The sequence below is a fragment of the Anabas testudineus genome, chromosome 8 (assembly GCF_900324465.2).
Source record: "Anabas testudineus chromosome 8, fAnaTes1.2, whole genome shotgun sequence".
Lineage (NCBI taxonomy): Eukaryota > Metazoa > Chordata > Actinopteri > Anabantiformes > Anabantidae > Anabas > Anabas testudineus.
In genome coordinates, this window is record NC_046617.1 from 791571 (window position 1) to 813056 (window position 21486).

General features: G+C 39.6%; 1 protein-coding gene across 1 annotated transcript in view; it reads left to right on the plus strand.

Moving 5' to 3' along the window:
• slc25a23b (solute carrier family 25 member 23b) overlaps positions 1–15519 on the plus strand; it is a 28164-nt gene extending 12645 nt beyond the window's left edge. The window contains exons 8-10 of the mRNA XM_026352282.1: positions 2102–2269; positions 14071–14221; positions 15338–15519. Of these exons, the coding sequence (XP_026208067.1) occupies positions 2102–2269; positions 14071–14221; positions 15338–15519 (501 nt within the window). The remainder of the gene's footprint in view (positions 1–2101; positions 2270–14070; positions 14222–15337) is intronic.
• The last annotated feature ends 5967 nt before the right edge of the window (positions 15520–21486 follow it).

A 21486-nucleotide genomic window follows, 5' to 3' on the forward strand; every position in this document is an offset into this window, starting at 1 on the left:
AGTCTCAGACTTGGAGAATGTCAGGATATTGTCTAGATACACAAAGACAGATCTGTTTATGATATCTCCTAGAACATTATTGACCAGGTTTTGAAACAGCAGGTGCATTAGTGAGTCTGAAGGGCATGACCAGTACTCAGGAGTGTTGAAGGCGGCCTTCCACTCATCGCCTTCTCTGATTCTGACTGTGATAGGCGTTGCAAAGCTTCAGCTTGGTAGGTGATTGTGGCTCCTTGGACCAGAAGAGATGAGAGGTAATGGGTACCGTTTCTTGATGGTTATCTGGTTAAGTCCACGAAAGTCGATGCAGGCACTCAACCCTCCGTCCTTCTTCCCCACAAAGAAAAATCCAGCACCGGCCAGGGAGGAATACAGGCAGATAAGTCCTGCAGTCAATGCATGGTCCAAGTCATTCGGTGGAAATGACAAGAAGAGCTGTGTGTCATCAGTATATAACAATGATAAGAAAAACCATGTGACTGGATAATGGAACCTAGAGATTTAGTATATATGGAAAAGATTAGAGGACCAAGAACTATGCCCTGCTAGGCTGCAGATAGATCATCATGGAAGACATTATATTTGTGCAACTGCCAAAGTGTTCATCTCCAGCTGTCCTAAATGATTACAAACCAGTTGCCCTCAGGTCACACATCACGAAAGTTCTTAAAATACTGACCCATTTAAAGCCTCAGGTGGATACATTTTTAGACCCACTACAGTTCACCTACCTTAAATGTGACAAAGACTAAGGAGATGGTTGTGGACTTTAGGAGGAACAGAGACAGCTTTAACACTGTGTCCATTTTGATAGACGAAGTAGAGGTGGTGGAGGGATACAAAAACCTGGGAGTGCACCTGGACAACAGACTAGACTAGGCGGCTGGTTAGTGTAGTGGTAACATCACCGCCTCCCATGTGGGAGACTGGGGTTCAAATCCCAGCTATGGCTACCTCCAGTAGGGGTCCTTAGGCAAGACCTCCTCATGCTGCCCTGCCTACCCTTGTAACTTGTAATGACTTGTAAGTCGCTTTGGATAAAAGCGTCTGCTAAATGACTGTAATGTAATGTAGACTGCATCCAACACAGAGGATGTTTACAGGAGGGGACAGAGCATTCTTCTACTACTATTTATTCTTCTTCTACTAATTCTAAGGAAGCGTAGGTGTTTACCATTCTGTTGTAGCCAGTGCAATTCAAAGTTGTGACATCAACAAAATAAACAAACTGATCAGGAAGGCTGAATCTGTGCTGGGGACTTCAGTGGAACCTTTGGAGAAGGTTGTGGGGAGGAAGATGCTAAGCAAACTGCTGAACATCATGGAGAGCAGCTCACATCTTCTTCACAGCCTGCTGGTCGAACAGCGGAGCAGCTTTAGTCAAGGAAAGCCTGTACAATGAATATATTCATACAGTGGAGAGCTCTGCTTCAACAGTTTAGCTATTGCTAGTGGTTGGGGTTAGGGTTAGGGTTAGGGTTAGAGGCAAGAGATTTTCTGGCCACATCATACAAGAAGAGGCACTGGAGTAGAACAATACTACATTACACTACATTGGCAAGAAAAAGCATGGGCAAAAGCTGTGGCATGACCTTAAGATAGCCATTCACACCAGACATCCCAAGAATATTGCTACACTGAAACAGTTTTGTGAAGAGGAGTGGTCCAACATTACTCCAGATCGTTGTGCAGGTTTGATCTCCAACTACAGGACGTTTGGTTGAGGTTATTGCTGCCAAAGAAGGGTCAACCAGTTATTAAGTCCAACAGTTTCCACCCTGCACTGTGAATGTTTACATGTTAGGTTCAATAAAAACATGAAAACATGTAATGTTTTTGTACTATTATTTTCAGCAGACTGTGTTTTTGTATTGTTGTGAGTTAGATGAAGATCGGAGCACATTTTAGGACCAATTCATGCAAAACTCCACGTAATCCCAAAGGGTGCCCATACTTTTTCTGGCCACTGTATAATGGTTTTTTTTTTGTGCCAATCAAATAGCTGAGCTTATTCCTCCAGCTAAAGTATAACCTGTTGCTACTGTTTCTCCGTACTCTAATAATAATTTTATTGTTTTGCTTTTTCTTTTCTGCTCCGTAGGTGCTGAAGACGCGTCTTACGTTACGAAAAACAGGACAATACTCAGGTATGGCTGACTGTGCCAGGCAGATCCTGAAGACTGAGGGGGTCAAAGCTTTCTACCGGGGCTACCTGCCAAATACAATGGGAATCATCCCCTACGCTGGCATTGACTTGGCTGTGTATGAGGTGTGTATGTGTGTGTCAGTGGGCTAATTAGTGTTATATAATACCAGCTTAATGCTTTTTAGAAAGTACTGTAGCATATTTGACAAATAGGTTCACTAATTTCAAGAGATGCTTCACCATAAAGGCAAAAATTATTTAGTTTTGGATACTGACATTTCTGACTAAGATCTCTAAAATCAATATACACTGTTAAAAAATAAACGGAACACATGATGATTCCAATGTAAGTCCATCACACTGGACAGGTTGGGATATCAACCTGTTCAGTTAGGAAGCAACGTTGATTGTGAATCAATTTCACATGCTGTTGTGCAGATGGAACAGACAGCAGGTGGAAATCAGAAGGCATTAGCAAGACAACCCCTATAAATGAATGGTTCTGCAGGTGGTTGCCACAGACCGTTTCCCTGTCTGCATCATTTTTGGCAAAACTTTTGCACTTTGCCAGTGCCTTCACCACTAGAGGTAGCACAAGGTGGTGTCTACAACCCACAGAAGTTGCTCAGGTAGCGCAGCTCATCCAGGATGGCACATCAATGTGCACAGTGGCAAGAAGGTTTGCTGTGTCTCCCAGCACAGTCTATGAAGGAGGTACCAGTATACAGGTCTGTACGTGGAGGGGGCCGTAGGAGGACAATAACCCAGCAGCAGGACCGCTATCTGCTCCTTTAGGCAGATTGGCATTTACCAGAGAACACCAGAATTGGCAGATTCACCATTGGCCACCCCGCGCTCATTACAGATGAGAGCAGGTTCACACTGAGCACATGTGACAGATGTGACAGAGTCTGGAGATGCCGTGGAGAATGTTCATCCACCAGCATGACTGGTTTGGCAGTGGATCAGTGATTGTCTGTGGAGGCCTTTCCTTGGAGGGCTGCACAGACCTCTATGTGCTTGCCAGAGGTGCCTTTACTGCCATTAGGTACCAGCATGAGATCCTCAAACCCATTGTTTTACCATGTGCAGTGGGCCCTAGGTTCCTTCTGTTGCATGACAATGCTATGCCTCATGTGACTGGAGTGTGTCAGCAGTTCATGATAAAGACATTGATGCTATTAACTGGCCTGCCCGTTCCCTAGACCTGAATCAAATCGAGCACCTCTGGGACATAATGTCTTGTTACATCCAGTGGCACCCCGTCACACCACAGACTGTCCAGCAGTTGACTGATGCCCTGATCCAGGTCCGGGAGGAGATCCCTCAGGTGAACATCTGTTGTCTCATCAGGAGTGTGTGAGGAAGTTGGATCAGCCTGTGATCTGACTTTTCCACTATGATTCTCAATCCAGAGCTTCATGGGATAATGATTTTGATTTCCATTGATCAGTCTTATGTTAGTTTGTTCTCAAAATATTCCACTATGTAATACATTTTAATAGATTTGTAATAGATTTTCAACTGGAAGATTTCGTTCATCAATATCTAGGATTTTTTTTAGCAGTCTGTGAACAATTGATCCAGTAGCTATCTGCAAAGAGGTAACTTGTGAAACCATACAAAACACATCCATACTTCACATCTCAAGCCATTCTACCATCTGTCTTCTGGACCCCCTAACTTCCACTGACGTACAAGCAATTGCACCCACAGTATTTTAACTGTATTATTAAAAGGTTCCGAAAATTATGAAAAAGTTAGGCATTTATCTGTGGTGGTGGTGGTTGTTATTTTATTATTAATTGATAGGATAATTTCTGTAACAAACTTCTCAGGACCACCAATGAGATTTATAAGGTATTAGTCTCTCTTGCGCAAAGGAGCATGTATACATCACCACAGCAGCTGACAGAAACAAAACTCAAATAATCTAACATATACAGTTTTTTTATAGATTGCAGATGGGAGGGAGATGTTTTTCTGTTTATGAGTAAAGACATAACAATGGCAGTTGTGACATTGCAGTTGAGTCTCGTCTTGAGGTGAATTCCATGCCGGAGCATCCTATCTGACTCCCTAAGATAAAACTCTAACAAAAGCCAAAGGCAAGTTTCACAAGGGTAAATGGTCTGCACTTACAGTATATAGCGCTTTTCGACCTAATTGGTACTCAAAGCACTTTTACACTGTATCACATTGACCCATACGCACGCACACACCGATGGCACTTGAACTTGGGGTTCAGTATCTTGCCCAAAGACACTTGTGACAGAAGGAGCCGGGAATTGAACCAATGATTTTGTGATTGGCAGACAACTCTACCTTTGTACAATTTTTCTAACGTTAATTTTATTATTACCTTTATTATTATGTGGCCTGAATAGGCTCGGTAGGTGAAACAATTTAATGGAATCCTGCCTGCATCCATAACACTGCAGGCAGAAGATTATCTTTTCATTACCATGAAATGATCACTTTTGGAGGACCGACACACTTATAAAAAAACGAAAAGAAACCCCACCCCACCAACAACTACAAGAGAAGGTAATAGACTGCTGGAATTGGAAATGTTGTTGATAGGGCAACCTATCACTGTTTGTATTATGGGGAAGCCACCTTTTGCCTTTATAGAATTCCCAAGATACACAAGTAATGAGCCCCCCCCCCACAGAATCATGTCCCACCCACGTTAAATCAGTAGCATTAACTCCGTAACCCACAACATCGCTAAATACTTGGCCACTATCTTGGCACCACTAGTTGAACACATGGACACACGGACCACAACATCCACAATTCCTAGTCTGGCCATATATGGACTGGTTGTTACTCTTTGTCTGCACCTCTCCACTCGCCTGTTTACCTGATCACCCTCACCCCCGGTGTCTCCTCAGAAGCAGGTCTGCAGTCAACACCAACCCACCAGGTTGTGCCACTCCGATTCATTCCCTTTTGGATTGTGCACCCTGGTCCCTATTGTCTTCTTCTGGATCTGTCCCTCGTTTTGGATGTTACTTGTAATATCTGCTGCTCTGGATCTTCTCAGTCTTCCCTGTTTCAGAAAAACTCACAAGCTCACAAGCTTTACTACTGGTATATTCAAAGACCAGCTTCTCACCGCTCTCCGGACTTCCCGGCATCCATCTCTCTAGCTGACATATACACCAGTCACCACCTGCCCCCAATTCTCCCACAAGCCCACAGTTACTAATATTCTGTTTCTTTTAGACCCTGAACCAGTCAGCCCAGAACCAGTGCTTCACACCAGTTCCCGTACCTCCCTCAACTAATCCAAGCTTCTTAAATAAAACTTGTTTTGTCGAAGCCTGTTGTGTACTCGTTGATCCTGGTTGTGGTCAAAACACTCACAGAACACCACCTACTTTAATTGCAGAGGTGAATTTTACAGACAGACAGGCTGTGCCATGGGTTCCCCAGTGTCACCTATTGTAGCCAGCTTGTACATGGAAGAAGTGGAGAAGAACATTCAACTTCTTTACTGGGGATACCCCACTGGTTAAGATATGTAGATGACACCTGGGTGGAGATCAAGATCCAAGAGGTACAGGCCTTCACAGATCACAAACTCTGTGGACACAAACATCAAATTCAGTGAAAAAATTAAAGCCAACCGGTTGGCTTTCTTGGACTGTGCAGTCATCATTGGAACTAACAGCAGACTAGATACTGTATAGAGATTTACAGGAAACTTACCCACACTGTTGACTCATCTATGTTTGACTCCCATCATCCACCAAACACAAACATAACACAATATAGTGTATTCCAATGCAGTGAAGAGTGCTCTAAGCTGTACATTGGAGAAAATAAAGAGCTGCTACACAAGAGAATGGCACAGCACAGAAGGAGCAACACGTCAGGGCCCGACTTAACATTGGTGCAGGCCTTAGACTTAACCTGTCTTCAATTCACATGCTGCCTTTTCATCCATCCCCAGAAAAATCAGGCCCAATTAACACTTTCACCAGGTTGGCCACACCCACTTTAGGGGGTAGAAGGGGTTGGCAGAGGCTATCATCTTTTTACACCCTCATCTTCCAGTGTTTCACCTAACGGGCCTATTTAAGCCAGCTGTGAAATTATGAATACATTTGTGGTCTAATCAACTATCCTCAGATTGAAGAAGCTACTTAGATGAGTAGTGAAATTCTTCAACCTAACAAGAATGTCCAGTTGCTAAGACTTAACTTCCACTAGCACTATGAGGTTTTATCGTTGTTCTCAATAAAGACATAAAAGATCAGAATTGTTTGTGTTATTAGTTTAGACGCATTATATTTGTTATTATCATTCATCTTGACTTAGATGAAGATGATCATATGGCAAGTATGGCAAAGTATGTGAACCAAAAGGTTAATCTCAGTTGTGTGGGTTAAGGTCCTCTCAACAACTAGCTGAACCAAATTTGTTCTGTGGTCTATAGTTCAGAAGTTTGTTTGTCAGAGTGAAAATTAAACCTTGCATTTTACTGTGGATGCACCAAATGTAAAGGCATAATGATGTGCTGTAATTAATAAAAGTTCATTGCTTTTGTGGTAACATCACTGCCTCCCATGTGGGAGACTGGGGTTCAAATCCCAGCTGTGGCCTACCTCCAGTAGGGGTCCTTAGGTAAGACCTCCTCATGCTGCCCTGCCTACCCTTGTACTGACTTGTAAGGTGCTTTGGATACAAGCGTCTGCTAAATGTAAATGTCAATTTGAGGGTATGTGGTAGCTCACCTAAAAGCTATAAAACTGGATCATTAGACATATGATATGTTAGTATTTTTTTCCCTAAAGGTCACCTATTATGCAAAATGTACATTTCAGTGCATTTACACAACTCTGTGGAGCAAGTAAACACACAGAGAGTATGTTAGAAGTGCACTTTCTTCTTTTTTCACAATTTCCTGTTTAGTCCGATTCTCTCCCAGAACAGTCCATACAGAATTCTCCCCCTAGTCCATGTAGACTAGGGTCTGACATCACACACTCCTAGATCAGGCTCGGTCCAAACACCGCCTACGGAAACTCGCAGTCCTTGTTCAGCTCACTCTGCGAACAGGAAAATGGTAGTAAGCGAGGCCCCCATAGTTTCAACTATGGCTGCTAAATTCACTTCAAGACTGAAGCACAAAGATGGACCTATTCTGATTGCTACCCAACCCTGGGTCTCATTCAAAGTTTGAAGCTGTAAGTGTTACCATTTAAAAGTGTTTTGTCTTTTTAGTTTGCCGGGTTACCTGTTGAATGTAGTCAGTAATGCTAATCTTCATTAGCCACATTAGGCTAATGTTAGCTTCTCTCAGACTGACGCAGGAGAAATTTTCGGGCTAATTACACAGTGGGACAGCCAGGATGTTCTAGAGAAGTTGTATGAAGCATTTTACACTACATTTATGGGATTAGTTGGTTGGATGGTGTTAAAGTAGCATGTTTATGTAAGCTAGTTATAATGTGGTGCAGATCAGCTGTTTCCTGAACACAGGGCCCTGATGGTTACTAACAAGATTGAAGTTACTCCAAAATAGACAGAAGCACTGTCTTAGTTTTCTCTCAGATTTTTTATTTTACTTCAGTATCAGGTTAGTTTCACACCGTGAAGCTGTAGTGACTTTAGAATGATTGTTTTGATCTGCAGATAATATCAGCTCTACTGTAGTACTCATACTACCGACAGAATACTGTACTACTGTGTGTCTGTGTCTGTCCTGTCATCGTCCAGCAGCTTCCTCTAGTGTTGCTTTCCAAACAGCACTGACTTCTCAGTTGGCGATTGTTACACTGGGAACTTTACAGAACCTAGAGGATTGAAATTTGTCACAACACAAGTTCTGCTCAACATTGAATATACAGTTAACTGTATTGTTGTGTTCGATCTGGAAACGGATCTTTTCTGCATGTTGGAGTAAACAGCTGTTAGGGTTAGGTTACCTGCCAAACTGAACCAGTACCGTTACACTACAGATCTTTGACACACATCTCTGAGTCTTACATGAGTGCAGATCTGCAGCCTGATATATTACAGCTGCTTTAGATAAAATGTTTAATAATTAGTCGTTATACTGTGTTACTGAATGCTGACAGATGTTTCTACTTCAATATCTCTTACTGAGGGCAGACTGAACAGACACACCATTTATATGATGGAGTTCAGCAGCACTCCAGCAGCGTATATATGACAGTTATAGCTATTCTTTTATTTCATACATCATCATTACTAATACACACTTTTTTCTTCTTTTTAGCTTTTTGAACAAGATGCTGACGAAAAGATCCTGAAGGATGTTGAGCCTCCACCAACATTTTGCCGGTCAAGTTTTATTTTTATCAGAAGAAAAATGTCCTTGTTGTTGATAACTATTTTGATTTGTATTACAATGACAATGTTCACTAAACACAAGCAAAACCATCAGCTGGAGACCCTTTAATAGAAAAGAAAGACAGCTCTGCCAAACCAAAGAGGATTGTGCTGTGACTTTGTAAGTTTTATATATCTTTATTTTTTAACAACTCCTTTGTAATTTACATGTGGTGTGTATTATAGCTTCAGAACCTTTAGTTTTGTGTGTCTCATATTACAGAGGTTATGTTGATCATGAACCAGACAGATGTTGTGTAACTGTGTTTTTATCATTACTTCGGCAGCATATGCAAAACCACTAGGCCTTACAGAAGGCACTCTGAAATTAAGTTTAAAACCATCATTGACAAATGTGACTAGTTATAAATATGTAACCTGCATATTTATAACAACTGCAAAACCACTAGGCCTTACAGAAGGCACTCTGAATTAAGTTTAAAACCATCATTGACAAATGTGACTAGTTATAAATATGTAACCTACTTAGAGCCGAGCTAAGATTACGTTTCACTACTTACAATTGTGTCATTACAAACCAAAATACAGACAAAGCAGAGCAGAGAATGTAACAGAATTAGCCCACTAGCGTTAGGCACATCGATTGTCTCATAATATGGTTGTTTAAATAAAGTTTTTCACTAGCCGTTTATAAGTGTCCTATTATGTCTAAATGTTTGTTCATTTATGCAAACATTATTTACATGCATCAGGTCTAAGTTGCTTATGTGTAAACAAAGTTGGGTTAGGGTTATATAACCAACTTAGAACTAAGCTAACAATACATTTCACTACTTTGTATCTATAGTGTTACAAACCAAAATAGGTAATGCTAAATGTGATCAGTGTTAGCCACATGCTACACTAGACAGAGTTAGTTACACAAACTTGTTTACTGACTTTTTAGAGCATCCTGATGGAAAGGTGTGCACGTCTGCAACAGTCTCCATAAAACCAAGTTATGCCAGGTTTTGCATCCCTGGTTCGGCTGTGTATTTGAGCGAACTCCACATTACCAGGGCAACAAGAAGGATGCTGTACCATGACCTCTGCTATGTCAGCTTCCGCAAAGAGGTGTGGGGATTATATCTCATTTGCATAGCGGCCCACAATTTTCGTTAGCCTGAAAAGCATAATAGCACCCCTTTAATCATTCTAGATATATTAAGACAACTGGTGAACGTTTTGACACGCTATTTCATTTCTTCTTTGCATCCTAACAACTTTCTTTGCATCCTAACAACTTTCTTTGCGCAAGCTTATTGCACCTGCCTTTCAAAGGACACCATTCTCATTGTGCACTTTTAGTAGTGTCATGATCCCATTCTGTTCCTTTGTTTTATTTTGCTAATGGTTGCTTCTTATTGTCCCCTTCCTTCTTCCTGTGAGCTTCACTTTATAATTCACTTCAGTTTATATTTTATTCAGATTCACCTGTTCCTCTACTTTTATAATTGGCTTCCATCCTCCAGTAAAGCAATTTTCTAGCCCTTTGTCTTCTTTCAGCATTTGGTTTGTTCAGTCTCTGCCTGGCTCCCTGATCTGTCTCTGTCTACCTTCCCTGGGCATCTGATTGTCTGCCTTCAGATGATCTGCTCTACTATTTTGGATTCTGCCTCTGGCCCTCTCCTGTCATCTCTGTTTGTCTTCCTGAATTTTGGACCTTTTTCTGGGACTCCAGATTTCTCTGTGGAACTGTGGATTCATGTTTCGTTTTTGATTGTGGGACTGTGGATTCAAGTTTTGTTTTGTGATTTTGGAATTGAGGGGATTCAACCTATTGTGAAAATGAGATCTACTGTGTTCTCTGTGGAAATTTTACTTTTATCTTCTGTGTCAAGTATTCTCAGCATCTTTGCAGAATAAAACTCTTTCAGTTAACTTGTACTAGTTATCTAACTCCTCCGCGGATTTTGTCCCTCAGTCAGTCAGCGTCATCTTGACCTTGACACCGTCCACGCCATCACTGGATGTTGCCATCTTGACATATCCATATGGAAGCTCACAGCTGATCACACACTCAATCCCAAGAGAAGTAACCAATCATACTCACTGCTTTGGACATGATCTACTGCTCCATTTATGAGACTCATAAGTCAGAGCACCTCAACACTTACCTCACTTCCCGTGGTTATCCTTATATTCTTCGGAATAAGTGCCACATGTCAGATGGGAGTTCTCCCCTAGTTTCACTGTTTCTTACTACTTTCCAGTCTCAGCTCCACCAGTGCCACCTTATTGTTCTTCTAAGAATCAATAAATCCTATTTTTACTAATTGGTGTTAGCATACTTTTCTAGGTCCTCTAAATTAATACACATTACAGGTAGATCAGCTCATGCAGTTTTTTGCAGATGCTATCAAGTTTGCATGTGATTTAGTACATGCAAACCTTTAGTAAATCAAGGCCCAAGTGTTTTGTTTTGTCTTGTTTGTTTACTGAGTTAGCGTGTTAAATGTAGCTACATTAGCTGTGCAGTAATGCTACACGACTAATGTAACACAAGCTTTTCTCATACGGCAGAAAGTAGTATGTACATAGTACTTTGAAAAGTAGTGCAGCCTAAGCTGTGTCTTTGTGTTTTTTGCATGTGTTTTTGTTTGTGTTATTTTTGTCTGTTACTGTGTCTGTATCTTGTTGGGCAAGCAACATCTACAGCTGTAGAAGATCTCCTTGAAATAAGAGGTTTCTGCAACCGGAGTGTCGCAGCCGGGTTTTTCCAATTGGCAAAATATCCCGGTGGACATAGAAGGGAACTCTGGCTTCAGGTGGTTCATGATTCCCACAGTGAAGAGGCAATACATCAGTACGAGGAAGGCTGCTGAACCCGACAGAGTCTCTGGATGCGTGCTGAAGGACTGCGTGGACCAGCTGGCCAAAGTCTTTACCAGGATTTTCAACCAGTCTCTGGCCCAGTCTACTGTCCCATCGTGCCTGAAGTCCTCCACCATAGTCCCCCTGCCCAAGATAACACACATCAACAGCCTCAACGACTACCGGCCAGTTGCACTCATCCACGTGGTGATGAATTCCTTTGAAAAACTGGTAAGGGGACATCACATCACTACTTCCATCATCTTTAGAAATAAACACCAATTAAAAGGGCGAACAGATCCACAGAGGATTCCAAAATCACAGCCCTCCACACTGTACTGTCCCACCTGGAGCAGCAGGGGAGCTACTGTATGTGCGGATGCTCTTTGTGGACTATACCTCTGCATTTAACACCATTCTTCCCCACAAACTGATGAATAAACTGATGGATCTGGGACTTTCATACTCCACCTGCTCTTGGATCAAGAGCTTTCTTTCTGATTGCAGTCAGAGAGTGAGAGTCAGCCCACACACCTCCAAGGTCCTTAGACTATGCACTGGCTCCCCACAGGGCTGTGCGCTGAGCCCCCTGCTCTACACCCTGTACACCTACGACTGCACTCCTGCTCACCACAGCAACACTATTGTCAAATTTGCAGATGACACCACAGTGGTTGGACTCATGTCAGATAAGGAGATGAGTCTGCCTACAGAGACGAGCAGTGGAGCAGTTGATGATGTGGTCTAGGGAGAACAATCTGCTCCTTAACACATCAGAGACCAAGGAGGTCATTATTGACTTCAGGAGGAAGAAAACTGATGTTTCTCCACTGTATATCAGTGGGGACTGTGTTAGGAGGGTGTCCGACCTCCGCTTCCTGGTGGTCCACATAAAACATTGCATTCTCACCACAGCAGAAGCTGAGACGTATGTGTCAAAATGTCCAGTCTTCGTAGACACATGGAATGATATATTGTTTTATATAGATTGGGTTCTAATGTAGTTGAATATAATTTATCAACCACCATCTGTGGAGCAATACTGATCATATCTCCTAGAGTGAAAGACATGGTATCTTCCACAGTCAGCAATGGGAGCCTGATATATAGACTTAAAAGCAGACTAAACAAGCACTATGTTTGCACGTTTTGTTGTAATCACCTTGTTTTATCTTTACCCTACCCTACCTTTAGGTTTTCTATTTTTTTCTTTTACCTATGGGTTTGGTGTTGTGTATTTTTGTTTTTTATTTTGATTCTGTTTCACTTCATTTTTAGGAAACAGGAGTTCCAGATATGCAATATTGCTTTGCTTTATCACTTAGGGCTAACTTAGGTTCTTCATCGAAACAGCTTAATAGATGGAAATTTTAGAAAGAAATTTTAGGTTCTTCATTGAAACAGTTTAGTATGTTAATTTAATTTTTTATTCCACCCACCTTGAGCATCTCAAAGTTGATCACTTTACTACAAGAAATGCCCTTGTTCACCTGTGATCATTCTAAAATAAAATAGGGGATGGGCCAGTCAAACACTCACCTTTCACTCAAAGGCAAGGGGGGCAGCAATTTTAATTTAACAAGAACTTGCCGTTTGTAACTACAACCTGCAACACTGCAACACTTCCTGGCAGTATTAGCACAAGGAAAAAAGGTTTATTAACCAACAAACTCAAAAATGGGAAACTAAGGGAGTTATCAAAAGGACACAACAGAAAATGGCAAAATACAAAAACAAAGTTTTGAAAATGGCAGGACACGAAGTAACAAACAAGAAAAGTAACAACAGAAACCAGGAGTATAAGATACAACCAAAAATTCACAGCCTTTGACATGAGTCCACTGCACATGGGCAGGCAAACGACTCACAGAAGCCAGGAACAAAGGCCAGGATCCAGGGGGGCAAAGTCCAGGATGTAGCTGATGATTATGTTTTACCTGCCAACAAGTTAATTAACCCTAAAAAATAAACAGGGATGTGTTGCCCTCAACAGTCTGGAAGTTTTTAAAGGCAGGCACATTATTTCATATCTTGCAAAGCAGAACAAGGAGACAACTGAAAGACTTACTAAACTAGCTGATGAAATACTAAAATTGGAGCTAAAATGCAGTGTATCACAAGAATTAAACAACTGTTTAACAGTATATAATTTGATTTAAACTGGCTGATAACATTATCTTAAACTAATGGTTTTAAATGGGGAAAAAACAGGTATTCTCCCAGCTAAACAAGGCGTTCCAAAAATTTGAAACAATCAATGTTCTGATAATTCAGAGATCAAGCAATGTTGTTGTTTTTTTTTTTCTTTATTATTATAAATAATTTTACACTCACAGACTTTGGATATTACTATAAATACTGGATATTACTGTTAATATAGGCGGCAGTAGCTCAGGTGGTAGAGAAGTCCTCTACGAACCCCAGGGTGAGTGGTTCGCTTCCCAGTTCCTCCTGGCTACTTACTGAGGTGTTGTTGGACAAGACACTGACACCCCATAGTAGCACCAACCTACTGTCTGGCAGCTGTCCAACTGCTTTTCCCCAAGGGGATCAATATTTATTATTATTATTAAGCTGCTTATTAGGGCAGTGCTATACTGCTCTATTCAAAAATGACACCTACTTCCTAGTGTAGCCAATTATAGAAAATCAAATATAAATATATATATATATTTTTATCTTTCCTCTTACAACACTCCTGATCCTTTACTTTCTCAATTATTTCTCACTGTTTATACTTTAAGACTCTGAAGAATGCATGGCTCCAGAGGTACTGTGTAGAATCAGCAGATCCAGGAGTTTTGGTCCTGCTGGGTTGTGGTACCATCTCCAGCACCTGTGGCCAGCTGGCATCCTATCCCCTAGCTCTCATCCGCACACGCATGCAGGCACAAGGTGATAAGATTTACATATACAATACATCCAGAAAGCATTCACAGTGCTTAACTTTTTCCACATTTTTTTATGTTACAACCTTATTCCAAAACAGATTAAATTCATTATTTATATATTTTAAAAAAAACATAATGTCAAACTTTGTTTGGAATCTTTGCAACTTTATTAAAAATTAAAAACAAAGTATTCACAGTCTTTGCCATGACACTCAAAAGTGAGCTCTAGTGCATCCTGTTTCCACTGATCATCCTTGAGATGTTTCGACAACTTTATTAGAGTCCACCTGTGAAAAAACCAGGACTCTTCCTGGAGCAGGCTGGCTCAGAGACAAGAATAGATTTAAAAAGTGTTTATTATAACAAAGATGCAAGTAATGGTGTGAATGCTTTGAGTAAAGAGTGAAGTATGACAGGAGACAGAGTTAAGCAGGGTTCAGCAAGAACCAGTGATACGAGATGGCTGGAGGTTTACTCACAGGTGAGAGGTAGCACAGTGAGTAACAGACCCAGATGAACTGTGAGGTGAATCCAAAGCCGGAGGCGTCTTTGCAAACAGCAAAGATAACAAAGGAGTGGCTATAGAACAACTCTGTGAATGTCCTTGAGTGGCCCAGCCAGAGCCCAGACTTGAACTCGATTGAACATCTCTGGAGATACCTGAAAATGGCTGTGCACTGACGCTCCCCATCCAACCCGATGGAGCTTGAGTGGTACTGCAAAGAAGAATGGGAGAAACTGCCCAAAAAAGGTGTCAAACTTGTAGCATCGTAGTTAGAAAGACTTGAGGCTGTAATTGGTGGTAAAGGTGCTTCAGCAAAGTACTGAGCAAAGGCTGTGAATTTATTAAAAATAAAAAATTAAAAACATTTACACAAATATTCACAAAGATTTCAATAAAATTTATTTCACTTTGACATTATGGGGTATTGTGTGTAGAATCTTGAGTAAAATAATAAATTTAATCCAGTTTGATATAAGGTTGTAACGAAACAAAATGTGGAAAAAGGTAATCACTGTGAATATTTTCTACACTGTATTAGAAACAAACTGAACAATCCAGCAATAGATTGGATTTCTATCTACTATTCTGTAACTTTTTTTAATCCTTTTCTTTCAGCCATCAGTGAGGATAAACCCAAGCTGACTATGGTGGGCCAGTTCAAATATATCATATCCCATGAAGGTGTACTAGGTCTATATCGCGGCATCACTCCTAACTTCCTCAAAGTAATTCCTGCTGTCAGCATCTCCTACGTGGTGTATGAGCACATGAAGAAAGTCCTTGGGGTGGGTTACTAGGCTGAGAAAAAGAAGAGGGAGAATCCAGAAAAACACTACAGAGACGGCAAAGACTTAGATTCTTCTCATAAGTCTTGCTTATAAGAAGAAGCAGAAAATTGGTGATGATGCAGCTCCTCAGACATATGTCTGATGTGGATGGTACTGCTGTATATTGTACTTTGTGTTCATTTCAGGATAGTTTTCGAATAGATTATATTAATTTATTGAATTTGGACAACAAATTAAGTTAAGGTTTTTCTATTGACAGTTGTCCTACATGCAGACAGACAATGAATTTACTCCATGTGTATTTGTATTTCAACAAATATTTTGTACTGGTCCAAGGCACATATATTGAGACAGTTTAACAGTTCAGGTGTAATAAAACATTTTACATCACATTACATTCCAAAAAACAACCAATAGTGTACAAAACAGCATCTGTTATCTAAAATACCAAGATTAAAATTCACTATTCATTTTATTCTTAACTAGAAATTTAGTAAACTTTAATTAAATTTAAAAGTAATGCTTCATAAATAATCTTAAAGAAATTTGCAAGTCTGTTATTTTGCTCTGTGCTTACAGTATAATGCAGTCTTCTGTTTGTTTCACAGTGAAACCGACTGATAACCTTTACAAACACAGTAATAACAAACCAGAAAAAAGTGAATCAACACAGCCATATAGTATCCCTAAATAGTCCATCTAGGGCCTGATTTATTACAGGTTAAATTTAGGCCCGTACATGTACTCAATGAACATTTAATATGCTGAAACTTTTTTTTTTTTTTTGTATCTTAAGTGCAAACCACAATTAAACAAATGATTGTGAAATGGTATCAGAGTTTGGCATTTTAACACTAATACACTAAAACATAATGTGTTTTTTCAACTTTAATAATAGCATCTATTATCGCATCCATTAATAATAGATTAAATGTTTGAGGTTTAGGGGGCATTTCTTGAATTAATGACCTGCTGCTGTCCAAATACTTAAAAATAAGACAATAATTACTTAAAACAATCATTTCAAACTTAAGAAATAAAAAACAAAAATAAAACCTACAGTGCCTATAAAAAGAATTGAAAGTAGTGTTTCATCCTTATATCGAATTGATTTTAAATTAATTATGGTCAATAAAAGTTGACCAGTATTTAGTAGATGCATGTTTGGCTGAAATCACAGCATGGAGTCTGTGTGGATAGGTCTCAATTAGGCTTGTACGTCTGGACACTGGAATTGTTTGCCATTTTTCTTTGCAAAATGACTCAAGCTCTTCCAGGTTGCATGGGGATCAAGTGTGAACAGCCCTTTTCAAGTCCATCCATAAATTCTCTATTGGATTGAGGTCTGGGCTTTGACTGAGCCACTCCAGAACATTCACCGTGTTGTCAGTAAACAGTGTAGCTTTCGCTGTATGCTTCGGGTCATTGTCTTGCTGGAAAACAAATCTTCTCCCCAGCCGGAGTGTTTGTGGTATTGTGCAGTGTTTGGTGTGCGCCAAACATAACATCTTGTTTGATGGACAAAAAGCACCATTTTGGTCTCATCAGACCTATTGGCAAAATCAATTTGTGAGTTTTCTTCAACAGTGTCTTTCTCCTTGCCACTCTCCCATAAAACTTTGACTGGTGAAGAACCAGGGCAACATTGGTGCTAGTACTCCCGAGTCGATTTGCTGAACTTTAACTCCCTCAGAGTAGTCATCTGGGTGTTAGTGGCCTCTCTCATTAGTCTCGTTCTTGCACGGTCACTCAGTTCGTGTGGACGGCCTGTTCTAGGCCGATTTCACATGTGCTATATTACTTCTATTTCTTGATGATGGATTTCACTGAACGGGTCAGTCATTTTAAAGGGGGGAAATATTAATGCAAACACTGATTTCACCTTACATATTTTTATTTAATTGACATTACTTTGTAGAAACCTGTTTTCACTTTGACATTAATGAGGTATTTTCTAAATGTTTTTTTTCCTGAAGTCACCAACTTTTATTGACCATGATTGATTTATTCAATTCAATTCCATTTCAGTTCAGTTTTATTTGTATAGCGCCAATTCACAACAGAAGTCATCTCAAGGCACTTTACAGTGTAAGGTTTAGGACCTTACAGAGTATAATTATACAAAAAAATTATATAGAAAACCGAACAATCCCATTTGAGCAAGCTTTAGGCAACAGTGGAGAGGAAAAACTCCCTTTAGAGGAAGAAACCTCCAGCAGAACCAGGCTCATAATGGGAAGCCATCTGCTTCGACAGGTTGGGGTGAGTGGAAAGAGAAAAGAACAACAGGCAACAAAAACAACAACAAGCAGCAAGAACGCTGGGCAGGTCAACTGGATTCTGGAGATGTACAGCTCCAGGCCGAGGATACCTGCAGAAAAGTACAGAGAGAGAAAGAGAGGAGGAAACACAACTACAGGAGAGAGAAGACACAAAGTTAATGACATGCAATGGTGGCATTTGCATTGATAGAGGAGAAAGGAGAGAGGAGAGGAGCTCAGTTTATCAGTAGAAGTCCCCCAGCAGACTAAACTATATCAGCATAACTAAGAGATGGTTCAGAGTCACCTGATCCATCTCTAACTATAAGCTTCATAAAAAAGGAAAGTTTTAAGTCTAGTCTTAAATGTAGAGACGGTGTCTGCCTCCCGAACCTGAACTGGGAGCTGGTTCCACAGGAGAGGGGCTTGGTAGCTAAAAGCTCTGCCTCCCATTCTACATTTGGAAACTCTAGGAACCACAAGTAAACCTGCAGCCTGAGAATGTAGAGTTCTGCTTGGAAAATATGGAACTATGAGGTCTTTGAGATAAGATGGAGCCTGATTATTAAGCGATTTATAAGTGAGGAGAAGAATTTTAAATTAAATTCTGGATCTTACAGGGAGCCAATGGAGAGAAGCTAACGTTGGAGAAATATTATCTCTCTTGCTAATTCCAGTCAGAACTCTGGCTGCAGCATTTTGGATTAACTGGAGGCTTTTTAATGAGTTATTGGGACATCCTATTAATAATGAATTACAATAGTCCAGTCTGGAAGTAACAAATGCATGGACTAGTTTTTCAGCATCACTTTGGGACAGGATGCTGCTAATTTTAGCAACATTTCTCAGGTGGAAAAAGGCAGTTCTAGATATTTCTTTGATGTATGAAGTGAAGGAGATATCGGTATATTGGTCGAAGATAACTCTGAGATTTCTTACAGTATTACTTGAGGCCAATACTAAGTCATCAATGGTGAGAATGTGATTAGACATAGTGTCTCTAAGATTTTTAGACACAAACAAACAAAATAATATACCAATATAGGTCAACTTTTTATAGGCACTGTAATACCAAAAAAGTCGGGATGCTGTGTAAAATGTAAATCTAACCTAACCTAACTAACGCTAACATATCAAACTAAATTTCAAATTAGGTTTTTGAATTTGATGCCAAACACCTTTAAAAAAAAAAAAACAAGGATCGATCAACTGCTGCAAAAATGTTTCCCTTTCTTGCTTGATATAGGATTTCAGCTGCTCAGCAGTTCAGGATCTCCTATGCTAATGAGTAACAGGTATGGACTGCAGGCAGGGCAGTTAATCATGCTTTTGGAATACATGTAGAATGTGGTTTGGCATTGTCTTTCTGAAATAAGCAAGGTTCTGATAAAGAACAGTGGTGTTCCTAATTACCTAAGTCCCTGTACAGAATAGTATGTGTTTTAATGCCCTTTAAAACCAGAACAAGTCAGACTCTCTGGGCTTTTTTAAAAGTCATAATACAGTCATATTGCTGAAGTAACCTCATTGGTTGTGATACATTAAACCAGATTTGTTCCTTTTAGCATTAAACAACTTTTCCAATATTTGCCCTCTGTCCCAACTTTCATTTAATAAAAAATGTGCATGTATTAAAATAAATATTAATTGTCTATTAATTGTACTATTTACAGTCAAATGTAGGTTTTAAACATATCGTTATTCATACCAATCAATTTTACATTTTACACAGCTTCCCAACCTTTTTGAAAATTAGGTTGTAAGTTGCTTCTAGTTTCAATGTGGTGTGATGCAGTATGTGCAAATCTTTCACTAATACTTAAATTAAAAAATAATGGTTACATTGTCTCTCTAACATTTAACTCAGCTACTAATATTATAAAGACAAAGTCAACTTACAAGCTTTCAACTATATTACAACACGACATAGAAAACTTCATCTACTAATACAGACAGTGTGATACTGGAGATAGAAAATGTTAGTAGAGGACTTTATTGTTAGCTTAGAGGTTTTTCTTTTTGCTGAAGCAAGGGTAGTTTGCCAGCATGTAGCCCTAGAAAAGATGTATCTGCCAGTTGTCTGTTACAATCTACTCCCAGATCAGCAGCAACACACTCTATGGCAGTGTGATACAGTGAAAATAGACCAGCATACTGCGTCTCCATTACTGACCATGTCCACCATAAAACTAGAGGCCTCTATGTTTTTTGTGCATTATTACATGTGGAGGCAGATCAAGTGATTAACTGTGTGTCTGTGCATGATTTTTTTTTTTAATCCCATATTTAGGTTTAAATTGAACAGAAACTGCATACAAATTTTGGTCTACTAGTTTGTTGATGCAGATCTGAAGCAGCTGCATGTTAAGGGAGTAGTGATGCACTCCTTTAGACTCTGAATGTCATTATTTTCATAGTGGGCAAAGACATAAATCATTTATATTATTATGCTTGAAGGCCTAATACTTTAAAGAGTTTTTTTGTGTGTCTGCTTTGCAAGCTCGCTTGATATGATGACTGCTTGTTGCCACTGGGGGCCTTGAAGCATGACACAGTATTTTTAAAGCATGAGTGCATGTTTCCAAGCGTTTTGTAAAAGTGCAGGCAGCTGGCTTCAGGCTACTTTCAACCATACCCCTCCACCCAAAAAAGAATGATAATATCCTGAGGTTGATAACAAATGCCTCTAAAAGAGCTTTCTAGCTTTGGTAGTTCTTCTGTCAGTTGAATGTGTATGTGCACTTTCCATGCTTTGATGACTGAATAAAATCTTTGACCTTGTAAAAGAAAATGTCTATAATTGTAACTCTTCCAACATCACAAGGTAATATATACAATCTATACGACTGCAACTTATTTGCACATGGTTTTCTATAAACCAGCATTAATTTATTTTTAAGTCACTTTAATCACTGAGTAAGTTTGAAGCAATATTAACATTTATCTGGAATCATAATAGTGTCTCCATGTGCCAATTTATGGTTTGCTTTTTTAGCTCTGGTTTGGTCTCCACTACCATCTGAGTAAAATAACTGTTTCCTTAGCTGCTTAGAGATTGTATTAAATACTGTAATAATCGAGGAGAGGTAAAAGCTCTGTATTATTTCCTCTTAAAGGAAAATAAAGACTTTTTTCTAGGAGGGCAGGGGCCAGATTACAGAAACGTAACTTGCAGATCCTACCTGAACTACCATGTTTAGCAACATGGTAATTAGGGATAAGACCAGACTTAGATAAAATATCCAATATAAATGTCCAGAGATTCCCAGAAGCGGAGACTAAATCCTGACCACCACAACTCTGTGTGAGGCCCACTAATAATAAAACTAGCTAGTGTGCTAGTTTCTGTTATCATGTTAGTGGTATATTCTTTTATGTGTTAGCACTGTGCTAACAGACAAGGCTATAGTGAGTTATTTTTCTGATACCTCTGTGTCAGCAGTTTTACAGTACTTTCATTTGGGAGGCAAGAAATAAATAGCCTGAACTTGAAAGTCTCTCATTTAAAGAACTGTTTACCTAACTGTTGTCTGGTATACAGAATTTTAGTTTCTTAATAGTAAGATCAAAACGTTTGGAAACTCATTGCTACCAGTAAAACTAAATAAAATAACATAGTTGGTCATAGTAATGGTATTGCCTGGTCTATGTATTTACTATTTTTATTTCTGTTATACAAAACAATCAGAGAAAAAGTCAAAATTATAAAAACAGT